General features: G+C 41.8%; 1 protein-coding gene across 3 annotated transcripts; it reads right to left on the bottom strand.

The window, feature by feature from the left end:
- Positions 1-13: 13 nt before the first annotated feature.
- On the bottom strand, positions 14-27,997 carry MCOLN3 (mucolipin 3). 3 transcript variants are annotated; one of them, XM_032302796.1, is made up of 13 exons: positions 27,665-27,997; positions 24,158-24,387; positions 20,324-20,491; positions 15,939-16,092; positions 14,301-14,385; positions 14,124-14,220; positions 10,105-10,204; positions 7,007-7,119; positions 6,776-6,925; positions 4,918-5,019; positions 4,702-4,824; positions 3,670-3,876; positions 14-2,014 (listed from the first exon to the last, which is right to left on the bottom strand). In XM_032302796.1, exons 2-13 carry the CDS (start codon positions 24,383-24,385, stop codon positions 1,880-1,882), a joined length of 1,662 nt encoding a protein of 553 aa, XP_032158687.1. In that variant the 5' UTR covers positions 24,386-24,387; positions 27,665-27,997; the 3' UTR covers positions 14-1,879. The 3 variants fall into 3 exon arrangements, with proteins under 3 accessions (XP_032158687.1, XP_032158686.1, XP_032158688.1); XM_032302795.1 differs by lacking the exon at positions 27,665-27,997 and adding an exon at positions 27,516-27,649; XM_032302797.1 differs by lacking the exon at positions 24,158-24,387.

The following is a 27,997-nucleotide window of genomic DNA, read 5'->3' as shown; positions in this document are numbered from 1 at the left end:
CTGGACCCCTGGACCCTTAGACCATGACCTGAGCCAAAGGCAGAGGCTTAGCCAACCCACGCACCCCTAACAGTGCATTTATTACGGACATTCACCATGTGCAAGGTCTGTGTGCTTCAAGGGACCAGAGTAACCCTGAGCACCCACCGGTTATGAAGCTTGATTTACATGTTATCTCACAGAACACTCAGCACTCTGTGTCCTATCCTCTCCTTTTGAAATGAGGAAAATGGGTTCCGAGAGGCTTAAGTTACTGCCCTGAGGTCACCCACACAATTTGCAGTAGATCCAAGGTTTCTATTCAGGACTTTGAGTTTCCAAAGCCTTTATTCTCACCACACTGCCACACTGATGGAGACATAATTAACAGTTACTGCCCTTGAATGGCTTTCCTGATCTGGAGAAGTTTCCTTAGTCTCACCAAGTGGAGAAGAGATACATGGACCTAAATACCTGTAATTGGTGATAGATACAGTATTGACAGGTATAAAGGTATTGTTTTTAATTTTTATAAAGGTATTATTTTTTTTAAAACAGGAAGTGAATCCTTATCAAACACTGTAGAGGGAGAAATAGTTGCAGTGGGGAACTCCAAGTATCTCAAATTTCAATGTGCAAATAAAACACCAGGGGATCCAGAGACCTAGATTTTCCATTTTTTAAAGGCCATAAGTCCTGGAAGAATAGCTTATACTCATTGTAAAACCTCACATTTCAACACCTGGAGTCATTATTATGATTGTCATTATGTTAAATAGTAAGACTTCAGTATCTCAAGGTAATATGCATTTAACCCATAAAACAAAATTAAAAATTAACAAATCGGTTTCCATTACAAAAAAAAAAGGTGCTTTGAGAAAACCTTTATTGTACATCATTGAATTCATTTCTATCTGAATAAATAGCACACAAAACAAAGATGCATACTGGAAAAATCCCCAAAATTTCAATCAGCAGTATACAAGGAGTGGAGACTTTGTTTCTGTGTCTTTTTAAGGCAGACATCTCCTACTTATTTTTACGTTTTCAGGATGTTTTTCAAAATATATTTAATGTGAGTTTTAGAACCTCTCCCCCTGAAACTGCAGTTCCTGACACTGAAACACTCCCTTCCATGAGACCTAACGTGCCCGTGAAGGGCACAGTACATCACAGAGTTTGTGCAAGTCCACACAAGCAGTAAGTTAATCTTTGCAGGATGGATAAAGTGTGCACTTTATAGAGGATACTCTTTCAACTCTGTACTTTAACACTGAAGGAGAAAAAACTTATACATGAATACTAAGAAAACCTCATCCTTTCCAGAACTAAAAGCAGCATCACATAACAGTTGTCCTTCAGAACCAAATTTTAGACTGTTTGCTGGTGACAGTTGTCTCTTTATTACTCTGTCCTTTAAGACAAGATTTTAAAATACAATGATTACTGATTTACAGCAACCATATCCCCTCTCTCTCAGGGGTGAATCTCAAGAGAGTGGTCAAGACCAGGGTGAGTGAGTTGTGTGAACTCCGACCAGGCATTGTTCTCCACTCATGATACAATCAACCAAGTCAGAGGAGCTGGAAGTAAGGGGTTAAGAGCTAAAGAGGGGATGGAGACTACATTTTAAAGCTATGGCAAAATAAACAAGAAATAACAAGAACCCAATATCTTCTCTCATCAAAGTTAGTTTAAAAAAAACCACACACAAACCCAACACAAAGCTGCAAAAGACATTAAATATTTCTTTTAAAAATATAAATAGTTCTTGATGAATTACAAGTTTGCTCAAAGTAATAGTCTTTAAACCTATGACACTTGATCTTAAAATATCCATACAGTTTCCCAACTCAGCTACACATTATATTTCCCTCCAGGGCACAGATTAGCCTGATAGCTACTTTTTACAACAGCAGAATATAGATACTGGAGTGTCATCTTCTAATCTGTATTTTCCAGAATTGGGTAGATCTTTGCATTCTGATATAAATGTACGAAGTTCAGTCTCTGGAAATCCATCTTGTTGGTAATGCTACACAGAAGAATTAGGAAAAAAAAAAAAAAAACCTCTCATCAATAAGTCCCTTGAAAACAGCTGTATTCCAAATTCAAAATGGATCATTTGGCAAGGGAGGGGGATCTTTCTAGAGGAATAGTTCAGTCACTTCCAAGTATTTTCAAGTAGATAAAGCCTCTAGAGCCATTCTTAAGTCTAGCTAAGGAAAAGTGAGTCTAGAACTCTGCAGTGTCCTCATAGGCTCTTTTGTGGGTCTGGTTCAACACAAAATGGGCATGTTGAGTCTGAGTGGTCTTTTCAGAGAGATTTCAACCTATACACTCTTTTGGAGTCTCTCTTCCAGACAGACAGGTTTGTTTAAGGGCCTTGCATTAACCTCAGTTTGGGGTCTAAGGTCTCTAGAACATGCCCTGACCAGAGAAGATCAGCCATCACTTGCCCACCTGACAGGTGCTCTGAGCTCATGGAATGAGGTAAGCATCTAAACTGTGAGTCTCAGACTTGTGTCATCAAGAGTTGTCAACTCATATTACTACTCTTTGAGATCTGGGATATCACCCTTAAATAGCATATAGTTCTCTGCATGCAAAGCTAAAGACAGTGAATTTTTAGAGCACAGGGGGAGGGATTTGGACAGGTACAACTATACTCTTTCCCAGTGTTCTTGGTGACTCTTCCCAGTGCTCTTGCTTGGACACATCTGCCAAGCAAGTATTGAGGACACTCAGTTCTTGAAATTTGATTCAGTAAAAATGAAGTCATGACCCTGGCTTCATTAGCAAGGTATGTATAATTATCAACTCATAGCCCATTGACTCCTGCTAATCTTTGCTCTATCCGTGGGACCATTTGTATGACATCATCTTTCATTACCCTTCTCATACCCAAAAGAAAGTCCCCAAGTGGAATGCCTATGTCAGTGGTATATTGTTAGAAATTTAAATGTACATGAATATTTACCCTGCCTTTCCATATTTCAAAGGGCTCAAACTTATTTTTAAAATATCCCATGTGAGTGACAATATAAATAACAGCTTTTCACATCATATTTCTGATATGTATAAAGCATACATGGCTAGTACTTGATATACTAATCCCTTCATTCTTCTGGAGACTGGCCTCTAGGATAGTCCCAGGCAGGGCTTTGCAAAGAGTATGGGTTCAGTCGCAGCACATTCTAAACTAAGAGGTCATTTTTTCTTTATGAAAATTGGATTTTAAAACTTCCCCATAAAATTTTGAAATGTCATATGTTTTGCTCACTTAAAACCTACTAAATTTTAGAAGTATTTTTTAAGGTGTTTTTTTTGTTTGTTTGTTTCTTTGTTTTTAAGTAATCTCTCTATACCCACCATGGGCTTGAACTCATGACCCTGAGATCAAGAGTCACATGCTTTCTGACTTTCAGCCAGGCACCCCTGATCTTTATAATTCTAATAAAAGTTTAGAAAGCTTGTGTGAAAAAGCTTACTTGGAGACAAAACTTTGAACATTCTACAAATTCGAATTCTTCCTTTCTGTGTCTCAGTATCTAAAATTGAAGTCTTTTTTTTTTCCTACCCTGAAAAAAATTGACATTCTATCCAATCTCCTCTCTCTTAGGTACCATATTTTATTGCCATTCTACAAGCTCTGGAAATGTTGCTACTCACCACTCTTGATGAACCTACCTTAATTGTTTCATATGTATCAGTGATCAGTGCAATGAAAAGACTTAAAATCATATATATAAAGAGGCTGATGAATGAGTAGAGGTAAATTCTGCTAAACAGCCAGACCAAGTAACTTTTTTGTTGCATTTTTGCAAACGTGGCAAACATATCATCTCCATTTATCAGAGAGAAAAGGCACTCAGAGACCATGTTGAGAGAACGGAACTGGAAAAAGAAAAGAGAAAGTGTACTTTATTCCACATTCCTTCCAGGTGAAGATTTTGTTCATGACAGCATATTAAAAATAATAGGACCAGATATCCCAAGTTACCTCTGCAAACAATGTACTTAATTTAACAAAACTACAAGCATTTGCTGTGTGATCTCTACAGCCTGTATAACGCCTACTATTTCCCTGGGAACAAGCAGCTCTTTCTTGATGCTCCCCTTAACGGGATAGCCTGAACTGAAGCAGAAGGGGCCAGCCGGCACTCTTGGTGCTTTTCGGAGTCAAGTCTTACCATCTGCTTTACCTACATAGAAAGAGATCCTAGAAACACTTCTACAGAGATACCCAAGTCCTAACCATGCGTGCTTATACTCCTCATTTTCAAGCTCACTCCACTTAGGTTCATGGCGTTATAATCCAGTTTATAACTCTGGTAACAAAATTTTCAAATATTTCTTCAACTTTCTCTCTATACTATCTTTTTAATAAAGTCACATTTCCAAAAGTCTTGCCTAAATAGTTTACTCTAATATATATTGATGAATCCAATGGACTAATCTTGACCTCATAGGTGGGGGGGAAAAAAAAGATGTAATTATCTGATACATTCCACAAAAGAAGGTGAAGTAGTTGAGTGAAGTAATTATTCTCTCCAGCTGGTCACACCATCCCATTTTATAAACATGGCGCTAGATATACTCTACCTTCAACATTTTCAGGCTGATATCACAAAATGGAAGAGGCTTATTTTAAAAGGGTAATGACCTTGTGGCACTATTTTAGGAATTAACAGAAACAGGAAAAAAGTTGTTTATCGGTACCTTATCATGGTATGGCCCCAGCACAATCCATCCGCAGAAGCAGTAGCCTAAGTAAATCATAGCGGCGCAGCAACAGAACCTGATGACATTGGGCAGCGCTGCCTGCAGGGTCAGAATGAGGAGCTAGGAAAGGAATAGAGGCCGTTAGAATCCACTCGCCCCTCAGCCAAGGAAAGACAGCAATACCAGCAGCACGGAGATCCACGGAATCCTTACATTGTACTTCTGAAAGAAGCCGAGGTATCGGATGACTCCAAGCCACACGAGCATGGTGGAAGTCCCAAGAAGTATGCTACAGACATCATAACTTGTTAGACTCTAAAGAGTGAGGGGGTAGAAAAGTAGATTATTCATTGGGGCCAAAAAATATTTTTTGGGTTGATGTGACTCAGGCCCTGTTCTAGGTGCTAAGAACAAAGAAATGAACCAAGAGACAAAATTTCCTTCCCTTGTGAAGCTTGCGTTCTAGTGTGTGGAGGGGAGAGAGAACAGAAATACATTGACAAAACCCTCAGTACATTAGCTGATGGTAGTGCTGGGGAGAAAATTCAGGGGAGGGGAGAGAGAATGGCTATCTAGGGGAGGGGAGAGAGAATGGCTATCTGGGTTGCATTTTCAATGGGGTGATTAGGAAGGTCTCCCTGAAAAGGTGGTATGTGAACAAAAAGACTGTGTAGGCAGTGTGGGAGCAAGCTAAGGAAAAAACTAAGAAAGGAGTGTTCTAGGCACAGAGAATAGCAGGGGCAAAGGTCCCACAGCAGGAGGGTGCCAGGCAAGACAGCGAGTCAGCCAGAGGGAGGGAGCCATGGGGGAGAGTACAGAGTCATAGAGCTAAGGAGGCAGGTAGTTTAGGGCCTTGTGGGTGATTTAACAACTTTGCATTTTGATCTGATAGGCTGGGGGTGAGGGGCATTGAGAGCTCTGAACAGGAGTGATATGATCCCCTTTGGGTTGCTGTTGTTAAGAACAGACTGTCAGGGGCGCCTGGGTGGCTCGGTGGGTTAAGACTCTGCCTTGGGCTCAGGTCAAGATCCCAGAGTCCTGGGATGGAACCCTGCCGCAGGCTCTCTGCTCAGCAGGGAGCCTGCTTCTCCCCCTCTCTCTGCTTACTCGTGATCTCTCTCTCTCTCTCTGTCAAATAAATAAAATCATAAAAAAAAAAAAAAAAAAAAAAAAAAAAAAAAAAAGAACAGACTATCAGAAGAGTGAGGCTATTGCAATAATACAGGTGAGAGCTGATGGTGGCTGGGACCAGGCTGGTCATGGTGGAGGCGATAAGACAGTTTCTGAAGACAGATGGATAGGATTTCCTCTTGGTTTAGATGGAGGGTGAAGGGGATTCGTGAAAGGGAAGAGTCAAGGCTGCATCCGTGGCTTTGGTCTCCAGCAACTGAGAAGAGTTGGCATTAACTGAAGTCAGAAAGGAGAAGCGGGTTTGGACTGTGGAGGTGGAGATTTGGGGAGCTTTGTTTTAGGTATGTTAAATTTGAGAGGCCACGGAGACATCCAAATGAAAACGTGAAATCAACAGTTGGATATCTGAGACTAGAGTTCAGACAAGAATTCCAAGCTGGAGATCACGATTTGGAAATCACTGGCAGAGAGCTGCTATTCAAAGCCATGGCACAGGAGGAGATCACCAAGACAGTGGCAGAAAAGAGCACATGTTCAAGCACTGCACCTTCAGGCAGTGGCCCTTTAGTCAGTTAGAGATGGAAGGATCTAGCAAAGGGAATCAGAAGACCAGCCTGTGATTTAGGGTGGAAACCAGGCAAGTGATAGCCTAGTGAAAAAGTACACCAACAAAGAGGGAGCCCTCACAGTGTTAAAATCTGCCGATAGGTCATCATGAGGTTCCCACATGATTCTGACGCAGAGGCTTGTGTATCACCTTTGGACAGCTCTGCCCAAGAGATTTCCTGATGAGATCTAAGAACCTTACTGCTATGGATTTTAAGTTTCTTCGATTCAACGTTTGAAAGAAATAATTTACTCTGCAAATGTTCACATTCTGGAAAAATGTGAGTGCAAATCTGATACCAATGATGGCATAAGTAGGGAAAAAAAAAATTACCTTAGCTTGAATTTCCATTTTCAGAATTGATCCAATAATTGTCAATATGTCACTAATAATAATCATAATGTACCATCCGTTGACAAATTCCATTCGATCAGAAACAGAAACTTCCTTCTTATAATGGAGGAGGAAGAAATTGACAAATTCCTTTAGGGAAAAGATGGGAAGCACCATGAATTTCTCTGTCAGTCAGTGTCCGTAGCATTTCTAGAAAGCAGCCAGCCTTACCTGCTGAAGCTGAAGTCCTCTAACCACAGATCGAAGGCACAGGATTAGTGAGGCCAGGCAGATCAGGATAACCAAGGCATCGAAGATCATCATGTAGTGAGTGTTCTTCTGAACTGGAAGGAAAGAGCGGGCCCTGCTTATGCAATGGGACATTAGTATGGTGAGTGCTACTTCTTTCTTTCTTCTTTTCATTCTTAGCCTCATGTATTTGAACTGCTGCATTGCATACCACAGGATAGATGTATTAGATTTATAAGGACACTCTTATTGTAATCTGTCCTCTCTGAGCACAGGTGCAAGTGATTCTTTAGACAAATGAATATCTAGAGATGGAATTGTTGGGGTAAGGCAGATACATGGTTCTAAAAAGAAACCCTAAGGAACTGCCCTCCAAAAAGATCACACCAATTTACATACCCCCACATCTTCTCCACCGTTGGAAATTAATAACTTTATTTTTGCCAATCAAAAGAGCCAATCTTATTCCCAATGATTTGAAATGCCATCTCTATCAGCTGCCAAATTACTCTATGTATTTGAGAACCATCTCTTACCCTTTTGATGTTTTTGTGTATTTTAATGCCTAAGGCAAACCCCTCTTATCACTCTTTTCTAGAATTTGTGTTGGCTACTCTTGCTTGTTTATTTTTCCACACATTCTTTAGAATCAGATTGTTAAATTCCAACAAAAATCCTACTGGTAATTTTTTTTGGGGGGGGATCATGCTAAATTTATAAATTAATTTAGGGAGAATTGGCATATACATAATGTAAAATCGCTTATCCAAAAAAATATGATGTGCCTTTCCACCGACTCAGTTCTTTCTGCATCCATCAGAAGCATTTTCAAACTCTATCTGAACCCTTTCAGCTGCTTTTTAAAATAATTTAGATAATTTAGACATTCTTTCTGCAAAGACAACAGAGTGAAAAGGCCCCGGTTAAGTGTTCTTCATGTGAGTATTTCAAGAAATTTTCCAAGTCCTTCTTTTAAAAATTATTATAGCCATCAATAACAGATCTTTAATTATCAGCCTATGGTCATTTGTACTTAATGCAGTTAGCCTTCCTGACATCCTATTAAAATATACTATCTGGATGTAAAATACTTATTAAGATCCCACTGTGTCTCAGGTGTTTCTCTAGATGCTGAGGGTACAAGTGGTGACCAAGAGAGGCCCCCGACTTGTGGAATTTCCACTAACTGCAGTGCCGCATGTAGGGAAGCACACAAGTAAATGAACAGAAGGCTCCCAGCCAGGATGGAGTGATATGGAGAAAATAGGCATAATACTACCTTGTGTTGCTGTGCCACACACAGTCCTAAGCACTTTATGTGTATTAAGTCATATTATCCTCAGCCCAACCCCAACCAGGGGTGCATGGTTATCCTCACTTGGCAGGTGAGAAAATGCAGCACGAAGAGGTCAGAGAAACTTGCCCAAGGTGCCATAGCCAGTACATGGCTGAGTCAGGATTCAAACCTCTGCAGTCTGTCTCCAGCATCCGTCACTCTGTATGAGTGGTTCTGGGGATCCCTTGGGAATTGTTAGAAATGCACTCTCTCTAGGCCTGCCCTAGACCCACTGCATCAGAAACTGCATTTTCACAAGCTCGCTCAGATGGCACTAAAGTTGAGAATCACTGCCTAAATGAGAGAGGCTGGTGTGGGGGGAACGGGGCGAAGAGGCTCGTTTATCTGGCATAGTAGTGGGCAGCAGGTGTCAGGCAAGACCTGAGTGCTAAGACAGAGCCACCCACGCAGAGAGTCTGGAGAATGGCAAGGACAAAGTCATGGCCAGCATGAGTGCAGCTGGGTGAAGGGAGGTGAGCAGAGGTCTCAGCCCTCATATGCTCTGCCTCACAGCCTGTCTTTATTTGACAAGGTAGACTGCTCCCCACTGATAAAAAGACAAGCACTTAAGACTATAGTTCTATAGTTGAAAGTTCTATAATGAAGCATCCCATTAATACTGGCTAAGGGGCATCTAACTATTACCAAAATGTCTGCATCTACTTTAGGAAAATTTAAAAACTAAGAAACAAACTTTTGAGAGAAAGCCTCCATGCCAACATACTTTCATATGCTCTCATTTTCTCTATTCCAAAGTTTGTGGAGAAGTATTGTAGGGTTTACGTATGACAAGACAGGCTTGTGTTTCAAATAAATAATTTTGTATTGAAATAAAATTTGTGATTCACGAGCCTCAAATATGTGAAGTTACCTCATAATGAAAAGAATTCTGGAATGAAGAAATTTCATTTATCCTCACTATCTCATTATCACTTCTGATATTTGTGGATCAACTAGTAGGAGGCCCTAAGGCAATGATTTTCCAAGTATTGCATGATTAAGGGTGATCTGCACGTTCCTAGGCCCCACCCCAGACCTATCGACTGCCTTGCAGGGATCTGGGGAAACTACATCTAAACGGGACCTGGGGTGATTCTTCTGCTCACCAGAATCCAAGAACCCCTGACCTAATCCAGCGCAACATACTAAAGGGGCTAAAAAAATGACAGATCAATTTTTTTCCAGTCAATGTCCCCCAAATTTCCAATCGTACTTAGTCTATACTTGAATTCATGTCCATATGTCCAAAAATGTACCCTTTCCTCATTCCTAAATATAAAAATATTAGTGCAGGATGCTTCAGGGTCCAATCCTACCTGACCCTCCCTGGCTGTATGACCAGAGGCCCCAAGATTCACTTTTAAGCCTTAATTTCTTCATTTGTGTAAATAAGGGTGCTGCCTATCTCAAGGATATTTTAAAAATATTAAAATGTAGGTGGAAGTCCTTATGCAGTAAGCACTCAATAAATATTAGTTTGGGCATATGTGACTTTTTTTCCTGCGGGGTCCTGTGCATGTTTTTGATAAAAACATATAGGGGGTCAGCAAAAGTCATTTCAATTACTAATAAGTTACTCATTGCCTGGAACACCAGACACCCACAATGAGCTGATCTATTTGCAGAGAGTTAGGAACTTGGAAATGATCTGATTCTTTCATTTGATGCTCCACATATCCCAGTAATTTAATAACTTATTTTATTTAATAACCATTTTTGAAAACTAGTAAAATTCACCACTTACTTGATCCAGATACATGCCAGTCTTTACATTCTCTGATGGAAATGTCATTATCTAAACTTATCTTAATTCTTCCACTATGGGCCTTATTGTCAAATGTTATCTGTGAAGAATAGGAAAAGGGTCAAAAACATACCTACAGTTCTTGAAACCAAGATGTCTCTATGCATTAATTAGGAGGCATATCTTTCAAGGTAACAGGATATCCACCCAGATTTTCATCCCAGACTCTCATCCTCGAGTTGATGCTAACTCTTTTCAACTTTGGGAAGTGCCCTTTACTTGTCTGTGAAATGAGAAAGTTGGACAAGATCTTCTGTCAAGACCTTTTAGTCTCTAAAACCCTGTATTTCTAGGATGGTATTCCAGCCCTGGACACCTTTTAAAGCAAGAGATCTCTCTCCTTCCCACTCTGAGTACCTCCAGATGCCCTCTTGATAAGGGCAAGAGCAGGTACAAATGTGCTTTCCCTCAGCTCAGGAGCTCGGCTGGGGACAGTTAGTGCTGCTGTACTTCTTACGAACACAGAGATTCATGATCTCAGGCTTACAACATTTCAGGGGAAGCTTCCCTGATTTTTATTCTGGGCCTAGACTTCTTAGCTGCTCTAGTACCGTATATACCAGCAAGGATGGGGTGACAAGGAGTTAACAGCCATGTTTTGCTTCAAGGATCACCATTTCAGACACCAGGCACCAAGCAGGACAAAGCCACCAGAACACCTTCCATAGTCCTACTGCCTCCCTTCTAGCTCTCTCCACCTTGCTCAAGCAGAGACAAGGAAAGCAAGGAAATCAGTTGTGGTTTTGTTTGGTTTGTTTTTAGTGCCTTCTCTCTTAAGTTCTAAAGAAAAAACATTCTTTCAAAAACCTGCTCTTTAAGGGTGCCTCTTTAGGGGTGGCTCCATCAGTTAAGTATCTGCCTTCAGCTCAAGTCATGATCCCAGGGTCCTGGGACTGAGTCCCGCCTCCTCAGCAGGGAGCCTGCTTGTCCCTCTGGCTCTGCCTGCCACTTTCCCTGCTTGCAGGCGCTCTCTCTCAAATGAATAAATAAAGTCATTATATAAAGGATTAAAAATGAATGTGGAATACTTTTTTAAGCATATAAAAACCTTTTAGCTGACCTGCACTTAAAAAATGTCAAAGGAAGCCCTTCAGACGGAAGGAAGATGATCCCAGATGGAAGCCTGGATCTACACTAAAGAATGAAGCATGTTAGAAATGCTTACCTCATGGGCCAATATACTTTTTTTCTTATTATTTAAATTGTTTAAAATATAATTATTTAAACAACAACTACTAACCATGCATTGTATAGTTTGTAAAACATCTGGAAATAAACTGTGTGACAACAACAACATAAAATCCAAGATAGGAGACACAGAAATAGATTGTTAGAGGATTCCTGTGCTCTATAGGCAGTGGCATAATATCACTTGAAGGCAGATGGTAATAATTTAAATATGTGTACTGGAACCCTAAGATAATACAATAAAAAGTTATAGCTAACAAACCAACACAGGAGCTAAGCTAGGACCCCAAAAATACTCAATCCAGGCAGAAAAAGAGAGAAACTATATTAATAACCACATGTCATTTAAATGGTCTACACACCCCACTTAAAAGGTACATATTATGAGGCTGGGTAAAAAAGCAAGACTGCTTTTAATAAGAAACCAACTTTAAATTTTTTAAAAATTTTATTTATTTATTTGACAGAGAGAGAGAGATCACGAGCAGACAGAGAAGCAGGCAGAGAGAGAGGAGGAAGCAGGCTCCCCGCTGAGCAGAGAGCCTGACGCGGGGCTCAATCCCAGGACCCTGGGATCATGACCCGAGCCGAAGGCAGAGGCTTAACCCACTGAGCCACCCAGGCGCCCCAAGAAACCAACTTTAAACATGAGATACAAGCAGGTTAATATCAAAAGGATGGAAAAAGATATACCATCCTAACACTAATTAAAAGAAAGCTGGAGTGGTTATATTAACATCAAACAAAGTAGATTTTAGAGAAAAAAATATTATTGGGGTGAAAAGTACCATTTCATAACGAAGTAAAAGTTCCTCAAATGAACGCAAGAATCCTAGATGTTTGTACACCTAATTAAAAAAACTTCAAAGTACATGATGCAAGAATATATTAACTTACTATGAATGAATGTTAATGCACTACTTTTACATTATAAATCCAAATTAGAGGCAAACACAGGCAGTTTTCATAAATAGCTGTTTGATTTGATTTGATTTCAAATAACTGCTATAAACCAGATACCGAGGAAGGCCTTTAAATATCTTGTACCTATGAAGTATGATAGACAGAGCAGATGTTTTGACAACAACTTTGTTAGGTAGGTGATCATTAATTCTCTTTTACCAATGAGAAAACTGGAACTGAAACCAATTTAGTAATTTGCCTAAAGTTACAAGATACTACCTGGTGAGCTGGAATTAAAATCTAGGCTTGCCTCATTCCAAAACCCCTGCATTTTCAGTCAGGCATATACAGGCCCAGCTCATGTTTACTTATAACCATAGGGTGGCACTAATTGCATTTATTATTAAACCACCCTATAGGGCATCATTTGCACTATAGTTCTGCGAGACACACCACTAAATTTACAAGGTACAGACATAGCTTGGGTCGAATCAGCAATGACAGGAAAAATAGAGCATCCACATGCGGCTAACAGTCCAAGTTACTCTCTCCACTGTATCGAGTCACGGGAAAGGGTCTACATTTTATACATGTTTCATTCTGCACATATTGATATCACCTACTATGTTCTTTGAGGGATGCAAAGATTAATAAACTGATTCCTGCCTTCAAGGAGCTTTCAGTCTAGCAGAATTGACAATAAAAGCCTAGAAAATCCTAAAACCAAAGAGAAGGTGGGTGAGTCCATACAAAATATAAAAACAAAACCAAAAATAAAACCCTGGAGTTCAGAGCACAGACTGCGTTCCTAACTGGAGCATGGCACAGAGGGTCTGGGAAGATGGTGTCGGTTGAGCTGAGCCCTGAGGATTATAGAGCTTCTGAAAAGTGCCATTTCTTAGTTTGAGAGTGGGGCAGGCGGTGGTAAGGGAGAGAAAGGAGAAGAGACAAGATTGTGGATAATCACTCAATTTTTAAAAAATCAAGTAATATTGAAAATTCATGACTTAGTACTAGGATCAAAATTTGTAGCCTAATACAAAAATAGTCTTATAGTATTAGTGCCTTTTCCTGTTAAATGATATGCATAATTATTAATTACACTCTATTCTGATCTTTGGAACTTCGACCTCTGAAGACTTGATTTCTCATAGCCAATTAGTTGAATATCATGGACAGGGCTCTGGTGTTAAGTAACAGCAATCTGGACTGTGTGAAGGCAAGTTGTATCAAATGCTGTTCCACCTATGCCCTCATGCAGCATTGGATTGCTAACCTTGAGCCTCATGGGGTGAGGAGCTCACAGGGGAGGCATCTTGCGCTCTCTAGAGAGCGTTCAGAGCTCCATTTGTAACTGGAATAAAGAGAACAGAGATGTGGCAGGGTGGGCTGAACGGGGAGGAACCAGAGCATCCAGAGGCAGCCTAAGGAAGGCCCCGTGAGCAATAACACAAAGGCTGCACACATCTACACTGAAGAGCATCAGCAGCCAAACCCTTGGCCATGACCATAAGCAGACAGCCACAGACTGGTAAGAGCCAACTAGAGAGGACCTACAAGCCTCTGCCGCCTTGGTATTGAACACCTCCCCTGTGCCAGGCACTGGTCTGAGCACTAGACACCCTGCACTGAACCAGGCAAGGTCTCTGCCCTCACAGGACTAACACTGAGGTACAAAGGACAGGTAATTAACAAGTAAACAAGTTATAACAAAGCAGAGCCAGCTATGCCAATGCTTCCCCTAGGCACAGGCAAATGGAAACATCCTGTATAGCTGATCATGCTTTAATATGGGTAGGTGAAACATGTAACTAAATCAAACATTTTTCCCTTAGCCTGGGACCAAATTCAGCCCAGCCCACACTTACAGTCAGAGAAAAGTCATAACAGTCAGGGAGCTCATGATGACGAATGGTCTGCAAATTAATGGCCTTCAGTTTAAACTGCAGCTCCACTGTTAGGAGTCTAGGGAACAGAGGAGGCTTTAGTGCAGTGAAAACATACACACAGAGACACACAAGGTACACGCCCATCTGCTTCCTCACCTATGAAAGTCCAGAGTTAAGTTGAGTTTATTTTCTTCCAGTGCTCCCATGTGAAAAGGTTTATCTGGCTCTACAAAGAAACATTCTGCCATAGAAAGGGAAAAGAAAAAACCCAAAACACATTATGTTTATTGCCTAAAATAAATAAGTGAACGGTGTCTTGAAAGGATAATACATTTAAGACTAGATATTCAGATCTACTGCTCTTCTGAATTAAGATTTAAAAGCTAAACATCTATATTACTTGGTTACAATGAGTCATTTGTTTTTAAGGCACAAGTGGCTACATTTTTGGAGCGGGTGAAGGGTAGGAGACCTGAACTCTGTCTCATCAGTCTTCTATAGAATGCTATCTTCCTTTCTGCCTTTGTGAGCCTAAACTTTGAGTCCCTTCTCCCTTTTTTGTATCCTAAGTATAAGTGTGAAGTGCTTGCAGTACCTAAGATAAAATTTTCTAAATTTAAAGGATCTATTTTTTTAATTCTATTTTATTTTAAAATTAAAAAAAAAAAAAGGAAGACAGCATTTTAAAAGATTCCACTAATCTGTATTGTAATCCTTTTACTATCCCTCTCCAAAAAACGTCCCAGTGACTATAGTTAAAAGTATCTGGATACTTAATTTTTAACTCAAAGATTTAAGTTAAGGTTTAAGTACACATTGTAAATAGAACTTTGCTAATAAGAATAAGCCACTCAAGGGCACCTGGGTGGTTTAGTTGGTTCAGTGACTGACTCTTGATTTCATCTCAGATCTTGATCTCAGCGTTGTGAGTTCAGGCCCTGCACTGGGCTCCACTCTGGGCATGAAGACTACTTAAAAAAATAAATAAAAATAAAATATAATAATAATAATAATAATAAGAAGAAGGCGGCATTCTATTCTAACTCCTGGTTCTGGTTCTTCCCTGAATCCACCACCAAAGATACTAAGTAGAGAAGTGCAGTTGAGGGGAGGGAGTTTTATATGCATGATGAATTTGCAAGTACAACATTTTGTAAGGATAATGTAAGTTTATGTAACTGGCTTATCCAGCACAAGAGGAACTGGCATATAGAGGCTAACAATGTCATAGGGCTCAGAGCACAGAGAGCCTGGGTCAAAGTTCAGCACTGCTTCTTACTAGCTCCGTCTGGACGGTATCACTTAACTCTCTGAGCCATACTTTAGTCTTCTATAAAGTGAGGATAGCAATATATCTTCCCTTATTGGTTTGTTCTTGCTATTTTTGAAAAATCATGAGTTACAGCGAAGGGCTTGGGACAGTACCTGACACATAATAATTCCTACATAGTTTCTTACTGTGACCTAAGAGCACAGATCAAATGGACATTTTTAGAGATGAAATTACTGATTTTAAGGATAAATCAAGGAGTTTTTAAAAAAGGAAGCTCTAGGGGCACCTGGGTGGCTCGGTGGGTTAAAGCCCCTGCCTTCAGCTCGGGTCATGATCCCAGGGTTCTGGGATCGACCCCCGCATTGGGCTCTCTGCTCAGCAGGGAGCCTGCTTTCCTCTCTTTCTCTGCCTGCCTCTCTGCCTACTTGTGATCTCTGTCTGTGAAATAAATAAATAAAATCTTTAACAAAAAAAAAAAAAAAAAAAAAAAAAGGAAGCTCTAGTTTTTTGAAGAACCTCACCAGTTTCAATTTCTGGATCAATGTCAAAGGTATCATTTCCAGGACAGATGTTTCCTTGCCTGTAGAAGCGCTGACAGATTGCCATGGCAGACTGCTCTGTACCCTTCTTCTCGTAAGCGTGATTCCCAACCGAGGTATTGCGGAGCTGCAAGTACTTCATCCGAAAAGAGAAACAGAAAATGGGAACACCAGCCAGACAGAAATGAAGACATGGTTCCCTGCCCACCCTGCCTGTGAAATGGGAGGTTCCAACCTGCTCTCTGGGCAGAGATATTCACGTTCAAGTTCACACTGATATGCAGAGCACAGGACCTGCTACTGGGCGCCAGGACAGCAGCCAGCAGAAAGCACTCCCAAATTAGAGTTCTGGGCTGCAGTCTCATTTCTGTGAGTGCGAACACGTCACAAATTTTCTGAGCTTCCAGTTCCTTGTCTACAAAATGAAAGACTTATACTGCATCAACTCTGCCATCTTTCCTTCTTTAAAGATCTATATTCAGGAATTGATTTTTGCATTCAGTGTGAATACAAACTTTATGTCTGAACCATTTCCTGTAAGGTCAGAGTTCTTCTTTGCCCCTGTAGTATAGAAGGGGGATACAACTGTTCCAAGTTAACTTGAAAACTTAAAAAAAAAAAAAATTCATCTTTATCATTGCAAGAATACAGTTTAGTCACTTTCACAGCAATATTCCCTCATCCTAGGGAGTCCTATAAATAAAATAACATAATTTTACAAATGAGGATCTTATGGGACTATTGGGATAATCATCAACTTAAACCCTGCACGGACCTCTGTAAAAGAAAATAAAGTGCTTCAGAGCTTACCATGAACAATGCTGTTCAGCACAATTAGCAATACAAAGATAGTGCTATGGTATCCATCTCTTGGAATTAATGATTTAGTGCGATGGACACAGAGATAGATAATTCTACCAAACAATGCATGTGAAACATGCTAAGTTAAATTAAATAAATCTTTTATAATCTGAGCCGCCAAGAGCATCATTTTACCAGATCTGATGCACGGTTCTCAGCTCTCATTTAACTTAGCCTGCCCATGGTGTCTGATGCAGCTGAGCGCTTTCCCTTGCACAGGATATGTCCTTTACTTGACTTCTGAGACTTGGGCTCCTCACCTCAGTCTCCTTTGCTGATCCTGCTCTTACCAACCTCTACATCTCTGAGTAACCTTGGATTCAACCCTCGACTTCTTGAGCTGCATTCCCTCCATAAGTGATCTCAACCAGTCCCCATGTTGAAACACAATCTGTACGCCGATACCTCCTAAATTTATAGCTCCTGACCTTTCCACTGAATTCCACACCTGGGGAGCAATCTGCCTGCCTGACACCTCTCCCTGGTGTTTAAGAGGTATCTCAAACACAAACGTGCAAACAGAAAAACCAGCTCCTTCCACGAAAATGCCCTTCTCAGTCAGTGACTCCATAAGCCACGCAGCCTCACCGGCCAAAACTTAGAGATGACCCTTTAGCCTCTTTCTCTCACACTCTACTTCTGGTCCGTCAGAAAGTCATACATTACTTTCAAATTATATCCCACAGTCCAGTCTCCATATGGAACTCACAGGACTGTTACAGGAGTAAGTGAATTATTGCATGTAATGCCTTAGGATAGTAATACCCAAAACACCAACCATTCTATGCTCTGTTCATTCCCTCCCTTCTCCCTGAAGGGCTCCTCCCTGAGACGGCTGCCTCCCCACACGCCGGTCTGCCCTGTCACCTGTCATTTGTCAGCGAGGTCTCTCCTGACCACCTCCATTCATTCCAGTCCTTCACTCTGCCTGATGCTTCTTCTTCTTTTATTTTTTTGTGTACATTTGTATACTTATGTATACTTATAACCAAGTGACAAATGGTATTCTTATTTACTTAATGCTTATTTCTTCCTTTTAAAATATGACTACCTCAACTTTGTCCATTTGTTCACTGTAGTATCCAGGCACCAAAAGCAGTATTTGAGGGGCACCACTGTGATTCAGTTGGTTGAGGATCTAACTCTTAATTTCAGCTCAGGTCATGATCTAGGGGTCCTGGAACTAAGCCCTGCTTTAGGTTCTCTGTTTGGTAAAGAGTCTGCTTGTCTCCCACTCCCTCTGCCCCTCCCCCTGCTCACACTTTCTCTCTCCCTCTCTCTCAAATAAATAAATAAATCTTAAAAAGAAAAAAAAAACAGTATCTGATACACAACAGGTATTAACTATTTGAAAGAATAAATATTAGCCTTTGCTAATATATACTAGCAATTAATGTAATATAATTACATTATTTTACAGTCTCTCACCTACTGAAAGCCCTCCCATGGCTTGCAGTGTCCCTCAGAATAAATTTCAAAGCTTCTTTCCAGGGTCTATAAAGCCCTGAGAGACCATACCTAACCCAGCCATACTCACCCCCTTCATACTTCCTCAAACATACTGAATGTTTTCTGGCTTCAAGAGTCTTTGTTGTTGTCACTCTCTCAGTCTGAAATATTCTTCCCTAGACTTCAAGTCCTCGAGAGGCCTTTCTGGACCACGCTGAGGCAACTGTTAATGCTCTCAGGCTATTTAACTTTACTTCACAGAAATCATCACTATCTGAAACCAAATGATTTGGGTTAAACTTATTAAAATCCATCTCCTCCATTAGAATGTAAATTCCACAGGGCAAGGAACTTATCAAGGCCACTGCTCTAAGCCCAGCACTTAAAGCAGTGGTAGGCATAAAGTAGGTACTCAAATATTTGTCAAAATTAAGATAAGGTAAAAAATTAAAATGCAATTGTTGGTCTTCATTACTGGACCTAATCTAGTCACAGTGAGATGCTAAACTGCTGGGATAGGATATGTAATTACAGCACTAAGCTCTCTGTTAGCACTGGGTCTGGGGAAAGGGGCCAGAAAACTATGGTAATAAAAGGAAGCTGTATAAGTTGTTAAGTAGTTTTACGTCCTACATGTAGGGGGCAAATAGGATAGCAGTGGAGACATTTGGCTTTGAGGTTTTTCTTCTCTATTGAAGGAAATAAGTGTATTAAGCCTTGCTAAAGCTATTCTGAGCCAAACTGGTAGTTTTATATTAGAGGTAGGAGGGTGTAAAAGGTAAACTGTCCATTAAATGAAAAGATCTTGAGTGTGGTAAGGTCCCAAAGTAGACCAGTGTGCCTGCAATGGTGTGTGAAGGGAGGTAAAGCTGGAAAGACTGGCAGGGATCATGAGGTAGAGTCATACAAGTATGGGGTCCTATAGCCCTTCTGAGTGCCTACTACTTGTGAAGCAATCCTCACAGGACTTGCCTAAAGATCTGAGCCTCCTGACGAACAGAAACTTGTGTGTCTTGAACTTAGTAGGATCTTGAAGCAGAAGATCCAAGGCTCAGGGATGCAGGTAACCTGCTAACATTATGAGAAATGCTCCAGCCAAACTTCCTCACTGTCTTAAGAAGATGTGGAGGTCTGTGTAAGAGCTGGATGGTCAGGAGCAAGTGGTAGGACTATGTCCAACTAAAGGGCAGCCCTGGAGCTTGAGTCAGAGGACTCTGGGACAGGAATGAGGTGTGTGGGACTAGGGCCAGAAGGCAGGTGACCTATGGAACTGACCAGTGGGGCCCCCAAGTGGCTGTGGCCTCTGCGGGCTTTAATCAGGCTGGACATCTGTCCTCCCTTGCCTCTGCAGCTCTACCTTGACACAGGGATCCTTCACACAGACCCATGATTCTGTTTACTAACTTACACAGCTTACTTCCTTCACTGTACATTTCTGGTCAATTTCACAATCCAAGTGTTAACAGAAAGCCTTGGTGCCATAAATACATATGTCATCTTAGCAATTTACTACCTCACTGTGCATAGATTATCTCTAGATAATGAAGAACCATAACTGCACTAGCAGAATTTTTACTTTTTTTGGACAGTTAATCAAGGTTACAATAAAATCATTGTCATGTCTGACATAAAGACCTTACTTATTTTTTAAATGAATGTTCAGGTTTCAGTGGCTATATATGCTCTCCAGAGTTAATCTCATTATTTGTTAAGGGCCCCTGAGCCTCTAAACTCTGAAGACTTAATGACTACTTACAACCAGGTCCATGGTTAATTTTAAATCTTTGAGTAACTCGTGTCAACCCTTAGCTCTGATTCTTTTAATTAAGTCTTTAAAGTTTCTGTCTCTCTGTTATTAAACAAAAGCTTTTCTCAATTTCTAGCTTCATGGAAATTTGATGGTGTTTTGTTTTTTTTTAATTTTAAAATGGTTTTGTACATATCATCACAGAAATGTACACCCTTCTGCAGTGGAATGTTGGTTTCTGTTATGTACATTGCTAGTAGTTTTCCAGTCTGTTCTTTCTCCCATGTAAGAACACACATACTTGATTTACCTGGTTCACTGCAAAGATGATCTGATGGTATACGTCACTTTGTGTGTACACTGCGTACGTGTCATCCATTCGGTCCATATATCCTTTTAAGAAGAGGTGTTTGAATGCTATAGTGTTCTCTTCCTTGAAAGCTACAACCATCTGGTTACTTAGCCCAAAAAAGACCAGCTTAAAAGAAGAAAAGGAAAAGGGGTTGAAAAAGCAATGAAATAAAAGGTCTCCGTTTAACAGTTAACTTAGCCATTCAAGTCTGAATATTAATTAATCCTAAGTTAAGATCTGGACAAAATTCAATAGAAATTAAACTTTTTGTATCTGTGAATTAATTTGGCCTTAAAGATAAAGTGGGCTTCCAGTTTTAAAATGAAAGGAAGTGGCTTTGCACATTTTCAAGTATGATCTTACTTATATCATTGCCCCCTCAACACCACTTTCAGGGAAGTCCTCCATTAGGAATTCAGAGAAGCAAGGTCGCTCTGGCTAAAGAAATGGGAAGGATGGGACGCCTGGGGGGCTCAGTGGGTTAAGCAGCTGCCTTCCGCTCAGGTCATGATCCCAGCGTCCTGGGATGGAGTCCCACATTGGGCTCCTTGCTTGGCAGGGAGCCTGCTTCTCCCTCTGCCTCTGTCTGTCTGTGCTCACTCTCTCCCTCTCTCTCTCTCTGATAAATAAATAAAATATTAAAAAAAAAAAAAAAGAAATGGGAAGGTTTCCTTAAGAAAGAAATAATGATAGAAAACCCCTAAAGTATGTGCATAACTTGGGTGGGGATACTTGAGGAACACAGCTAAAAGGCTAAGAAGGTAGAGTTGAACTTAGCACTTGGTGGTGGTAGGCTGAGGATCCCAACACAATCCAACTGAAAGAACAGCAAGAAAAAAAAAAATGTCAGCTGAAAAATTGGAGGCAGATGGTGCAGGGGTTTAAAAGGCAAGTACAAGATTTTTAAATGAGTTGTGCAGGACACCAAGGTTTTGAAGCAGGTGTACAATGCAATCTAAGAAGTGCCTTGGAGTGCCTGGGAGGCTCAGTAGGTTAAAACCTCTGCCTTTGGCTCCAGTCATGATCCCAGGGTCCTGGGATAGAGCTCTGCATTGGGCTCTCTGCTCAGCAGGGAGCCTGCTTCCCCCCCCCGCCCCGCCCCCGCCGCCGCACCCCCCACCCCTCCACCTGCCTCTCTGCCTACTTGTGATCTCTGTCTGTCAAATAAATAAAATCTTTAGGAAAAAAAAAAGTAGTGCCTTAAATAAATCTAAACCTCCAATCAAACCACTATAGTTGTCAGTTTGCCAAAACTGTGACAATAAGACCAAAAATAAAAATATCCTTTCAACTGATTTCTAAATTAAAGAATATTAACATAATATAGCCTTACTATTCAGGCAGGACTGACCCCAGAGTTTTACATGAAACTCAGTTATTCATGCACAAAAAGTTGTTTAACTGCACTGCTGTCTTATTAACACAAGCTCTTTCAGTCATGCCTGAGACTTTAGTCCCGGCATCTCTTTCACCTCCTCTTCCCTCCAAAACCATCTCAATCTCTTGCTGTTTGCTCCTTTTGTTCCTCCCTCCCTCTCTCTCTCTCTCTCTTGCTCCCTCTCTCTCTGTCTTACACACACACACACACACACACACACATACACACACACATGCTGTTAAGTTTAGAACATACATTCCAATTTGGATCTCAGAGTGAAACAGGGTATATTTTATATGGAAAAGGGAAACGACACTGAGCACCTATGTGCCATACCAGGAGTTTCCTCCATACCAATCCCACAGCACAGCTTCTTAAATACCCATTTTAAAGATGGGTACAAAAAGGCCCAGAGAAGTTAAATAATTTTTTCAAGTCACATCACTGCCAAGTGTGTAGTCAAAATCTGAACCCAAGTCTAACAGACTAAATGCAAGCTCTAGCCACCCTATCAAGCTACACAAAGTACAGAGACTGACTGGGGAAAAACCTGAGCATGCATATCTTTTCTTTTCTCACCTCTCCTTGTGATGTACACCCTGCACCCTACACATACCAGCAACCGCCAGCTAACTGGACTTCTGTTTCTGAAGAGCCTCTGTAAGCCAAGTGTCCTCTTTAAATCACAAGAAGAAAACAGCTTGATATTTACATCTGATGAAGCTGATGACTGAAAAGCCTCCAGAGAATTCCTAAGGACCAATTACCAATGAGTACCCCCCCCTCCACGTGACGGCACTGAGCTGGGTCCCAAGGATACAATGCAGAAACAATGGTCCCTGCCTTCAAGGGTGTACCCATGGCAGACAGAAACTCCCTGTAACTCAGAAACTGCACCAGGCCTTGGGGAAAGGGGACATTTAGCAGGGTGCCTATCATCGGAGACATCTTTCATTTGAGCTGCAGACATAAAATCTCCAAATGAACAGAAAGTCCACCTTCTTTCTCCTGAAAAGAGGGAGGCTGTCACACAGTCACCCTGTTTTGCTAAAGTACAATGTCTTTATGTCATATTTGCTTGGTTGCTCTAATACAGATGAAGGAAACATCACAATTAAGAAAAACCCTTGGGGAAAACTGGGTGGCTCATGTGGTTGAGCAACAAACTCTTGGTCTCACCTCAGGTCATGACCTCAGGGTTGTGGGATTGAGCCCTCTGTCAGGCTTCATGCTTGGCAGTGAGTCTGCTTGAGATTCTCTCTCTCTTTCTCTTCTACTCTTCCTTCACTCACACACACACTCTCTATTAACACTCTATCACACACTCTCTCAAATTAAAAAATGAATCGAAAAAAAGAAGAAGAAAATAAAAGAAAAATCTTCAGATGGGGTGCCTGGCTGACTCCGCCGAAGAGCATACGACTCTCTCCATCTCAGAGTTTTGAGTTCAAGTCCCACATTGGGTGTAGAGATTACTTAAAAATCAAATCTTAAAAAACAAAACAAACAACCCCTCAGTTCCTTTTAGGAATGTACCTAAATGCCTTTTATATGCTTATTACTAAAAGGCTTAACATCTTAAACCATTGGTCACTTTTCCTCTTGACCACCCTAGGAAACAGAGGATAGTTAGATGAGATCCCTAAAAAATGTGGGAGTAATTAAGAACACGGGTCTTAGAGTAAAATCTGAGTTAATTTTCGGCTCCACTCTTATAGTTTCCTGACTATGACAGATTTTTTTTTACATTACTAAACCTCAATATTCTCATCTTTGAAATGGGGATAATTACTCTCACCAGTAGGAAAATATATCTTCACAAGAACAAATCATAATCAGTATATATAAAGAATTACAAAATACGGTTTCCCCCAAAAATGTCCACAGAAGTTAAGGAAATGAGATTCAAATTCTCTTAAAATGAAATCACATATTTCACTACCTATGCCACTCTTTTTTAGTTAACTCCACTTTTTTCACCTGTAGCGTTGTGAGAATCCAAGCACTTGCCTTAACAGAGAACATTTGAAGTTTCTGAAGAGAGAGAGATTCCCAGGAATCTAGGAAGGAAAAGAATCCTCTGGTTGGGTAACAGCTAGTTTTCACAGCTGATTTAGAAACCTTCAGCTTCTCTATTACAGACCAAATATTAAAATTTTCTTTTCCTAAAAACTGATTCTATTATGTGACTAAAATTGTAATTTAATAAGAGATGAGAAGAGGGGAAAAAAGTAAGGGGAAAAAAAGACCTAAAGGCTTCATTCACAAATATTAAAGAGAAAGGTTTAAGATTGTGTGTTTCCTTATTTATTGTTCTCCCTTATACATACAGTTCAAAGATAGAAAAAAACCACTGTCCTTACTCCTCTGTTACTAAAAGAGGGCTCTTTAAACGCATGATTTGAGATGCTTACCTGTATAGTCACCACTGCAATTTTTAGAATTTGTATGGCAAGCTTCCATGGTTTTCTGCCTCGAGCCCAGAACTTCTCACAAGGATTCATGAAAAAAAATTTGAGTTTTCGCCTCATCTGGTCTTCTAACAGAAGCTCCTCAGAGGGCGATGTGTGCTGGTTAAAAGTGCCACGATTTTCCTCTTCATGAGAGCTGCAGCTACTTATAACAACCACAGGACTTGCCATCTCTGGGGAGAGGGGAAAAAAAGACTGTTTCCATCCTGTAACTAAAGGCACAAATCTATATTCTTTGTGATAGTTGGAGAGTTGAGGAAGCCCAAAAAAAAGATCTGGTTTCAAATAAGCACCATTGTTCTAAACTGCACTTCAGGTGTAGAATGTGACATGTCATGTTTCTTTTTGTTTTAGTTACTAAGGAAATTTTCACCCAATTAAAAGTTACTGAATTCTTGGGCTGCTTCTATTAGTAAAGGGTTATATGTACATATATGCAGTAATGTATACACTCTCTGCCTCATTCGGTAACAGATATAATTAGTGCAGGGTGACCTGAAAGCTTATGCAAGGGTTTTAGAGGGTAGGTGGACCCTGGAATTATATGCAAAATCTTATATACATGAAAATATGACCATTTTTCCTGCAGTGATACTTAAAGTTTCATCAGCTTATCAAAATAAGTGTAAAACCACTGACTTAAAGGTAGTGAAGTGTAGTGTAAAGAGAACTAAGGTCGTGTTTGGTGTCTAACCCTGGTTCTACAACTTGACACCTCTGTAGCCCTAGGCAAGTCACTCAGCTTCTCTGAGCCTGTCTTTTCTTCTGCAAAATGGTAATAACAATACCTATCCTCCTATAGGTTCTGAACACTTAAAAATGCAAAGAAAGCCCTGGTATAGGGTCCAACACTGAGCAAGCAGCCTCACTCTCCCTACAGCCCCAGTAGCCAGGGGAGTTTCCTAAAGAGGCAACAGGATTCTCAAGGGTCTGTGGAGGCTCAGGAAACTTACTGTTCAACAAAGGGGAACGCAGAAGCTCAATATAAGCCCAAATCCCAATGAGCTACATCACTTGTATTTGATTTTTACTGGAGGCCTTACATTTATGTAGTACATTTTGCTTTTCAGAGTATATCATATCTGTTATTTCTTTTGTCTCTTTGGAAAGGATTGGGTTAGTTTTATTATCTTTGGAGCAACTTTTCCAAAATGACAAAGATGTCACTCCAGAAGTGGGGATTAACTTGGATTTCCACTCAGATTAATTAATATTATGGAAACCTGTTCAAAATAAAATACAAATCACCTGGGAGAGTGGGGTGCATCCAGGTAGACTAGAAAGGCTGGTTCTGTAGTGATATTTTTTTACAGTGACTTCTACTCAGAAGTCAAGATGGGGATAGAGGAGAATCAGCCTATTATAAAACATCTAACAAGTCACTGTTTAGGTATCACCCTGCTTTTCCACCCATAGAATCCCATATTTAGTTCCAATTCCAACATTTTTAGCAAACCCAGCATCTCCAAGTAATTGATACTGGCTATAAAACTAGCTACAGGGAAAGTTTTTACAATATTGAAAAGATTAACAAGGATAGTGCTGAGTCAGTAAAGCATGAAACATATTTACAACGACATAAAAATAGCATATGCAGAATCTTCAAAATGAAATAATTATGATAGAACTCATTCAGGTATGGTTCTAATGTCTTAAAATGCCCGTCAAAGTATGAGTACAGAAACTCTTAGTTGAAGACATAAGGGAAAGAAAAAAGTTATTAATCCCTTAGGATTTTCACTTAAGAACATTTTATTTCCTTCTTCAAAAAACCAGCATTAAAGAGTCCTTATCTATGGGATGTAAAATGAAGGTGATTTTATGTTAATCAAAACTGGCCCGTGAATACCAACAATAGCAATGAAGCTGGTAACAATAAAGCATGTTGGTGAATTACAGATTTGAAGACACATCAAGCCCTTTCTATTTCGATACAGGGAAAAGTAAACTTTATCCAAACAAGACAACACGCCCTGTAACAGTAACACACAGGAACAAAGAGAAAATGAGCCAGCCACAACTAATTTATTCAGCACACGGCATCAAGTTGTCTCGGAAGCAAGCATTTCATTCACAAGGACTGACCACTATACTTGCTGTGTTAGCTTTACCAAGTCACAAAAGCCCTTCTGGAGTGCACTTTATTTTATTTTAATTAAGAGATTTTATTTCTTTATTTGTCAGAGAGAGAGAGAGAGAGAGAGAGAGAGAGAGAGAGAAAGCACAAGCAGGGGGGAATGGCAGCCAGAGGAGAAAGAAGCAGGCCCCCGGCTGAGCAGGGAGCCAGATGGGGGATCCTGATCTGAGAGGAAGGCAGGCGCTTAACCGACTGAGCCACCCAGGGGTCCCGGGGCTGCACGTTAAATAAATAAATAAATAAATAAATAAATAAATAAATAAATAACAAGTTTTAAAAAGCTGCACAGTGTCCAGACCCCCAGCGGCTGAAGGAGTGCCAAGCACCCTTCACACGCGGCGGGAGCCCGGTGCCACGCGCGGCAGGCGGAGATGCGGGTCTGGAGAGTCCCTCCACAGAGTTAGGCGCGCTCTTAGGATCTACAAACTGACACACACAGGTTATTTATTGACGGTGACGAGAGGCTTAATTGGCCCGAGCAGCAGAAAGTTAGGGAAAACCGGGGAATATGTGTAAATAGAAAAACCTCGTGGTTGATCAAGTAACACTACTTAATTTCTTCAGAAGCGCTTTCTCACTTCACCAGACACCGGACTCCTTTCCGTCTTTCCTTCTTTCCTTCCCCTCCCTCCCTCCTCGTTTCTGCGGCTTCGGCTTCGGGACCGACAGCCCGGAGCGCTGCGGCGGGTGCCGGGAGCAGGTGCAGCTCTCCCGAGAGCGCCACCGGCCTCAGCCTGCCCCCTTCCCGGCCTCCGCGCCGCCAGCAAGTCGACCGCCGGGGCCGGCTGGAGGCCGCCCCCATTTCCATCCGCGCCCCCCGCCACGCCTCTAATAAAGGCCCCTGGAGTCTAGAGAGGCTGGCTGCGCGACTTCAGGAGCATCTCTGAGTCCCCGGCCGCCCCCCGCCTCGCCCCTCGCCCAGGTCTTCGGGGGCGGCTCTGCCGCAGGTGGCCTCCTGCTCCCGAGGTCCCTGCCCCAGGCTTCCCGATAGGAGCCCGGCCGGGCGGGGTTGCGCGACAGAGGTGCGGGCTGACCCCGGCTGCAGCGCCGACCCATCCCGGGGGCCCCAGCCAGTACCCCGGCCGCCACGAGCCGCCACTGACCTTGCGCGGGCGGCGGAGCGGACGCCGTGCCGAAACGCAGCAGCTCGCACCCGAGTCCCACCTGTGTCCCTTCCATGGCGCCGACGTCCGGGGGCCTGACCCTCCCGCTTTGTGTCTCCGACGGCTCGACACATCGCCGTCCCTCCCTGCACGCCGCGGGCGCCGCTCCCAAGACACCTGATGCTCCGGGAGGCGCCGGACTCGACTCACCTGCGGCTCCTGGGCAGCGGCCGCGGGGCTGCCAGGGGTTGGGGGTGAGGGGCGCCGGGTCCTCTCAGCGGCAGGGGGCGCGGCAGCTCGGCCTCCAGCTCCAGAAGTCTCTGAGACTGGGCTCAACCCGGTCCAACCCGATCCCCGCGGCCGCGAGTTGCGGCCGGCGGCATCCTCCCCACTTCGGCCGCTTTGACTCGTGACCCGCTTCCCCTTTGCTCCCGCTCCTTTCCACGCCCTTCCTGGTAGACTTCCAGCCGGCCGGGGGAGCGAAGGAGGCCTGCGATAGGGCCCGGCGCTGTCCGAGTCTCCGGGCACCCCTTCACGCCCCTC

Source organism: Mustela erminea, chromosome 10, assembly GCF_009829155.1.
Source record: "Mustela erminea isolate mMusErm1 chromosome 10, mMusErm1.Pri, whole genome shotgun sequence".
NCBI classification, from domain to species: domain Eukaryota; kingdom Metazoa; phylum Chordata; class Mammalia; order Carnivora; family Mustelidae; genus Mustela; species Mustela erminea.
This window is presented reverse-complemented; position numbering and strand designations above follow the sequence as displayed.

Coding starts and splice junctions, on each gene's coding strand:
- MCOLN3 (XM_032302795.1), bottom strand. CDS start 27,588: ATGTGTCGAGCCGTCGGAGACACAAAGCGGGAGGGTCAGGCCCCCGGA. Junction 14,386..15,938: donor TGATCCAGAAATTGAAACTG/GTGAGGTTCTTC, acceptor TTTCTATGGCAG/AATGTTTCTTTGTAGAGCCA. Junction 6,926..7,006: donor GAGGACTTCAGCTTCAGCAG/GTAAGGCTGGCT, acceptor TTTTCCCTAAAG/GAATTTGTCAATTTCTTCCT.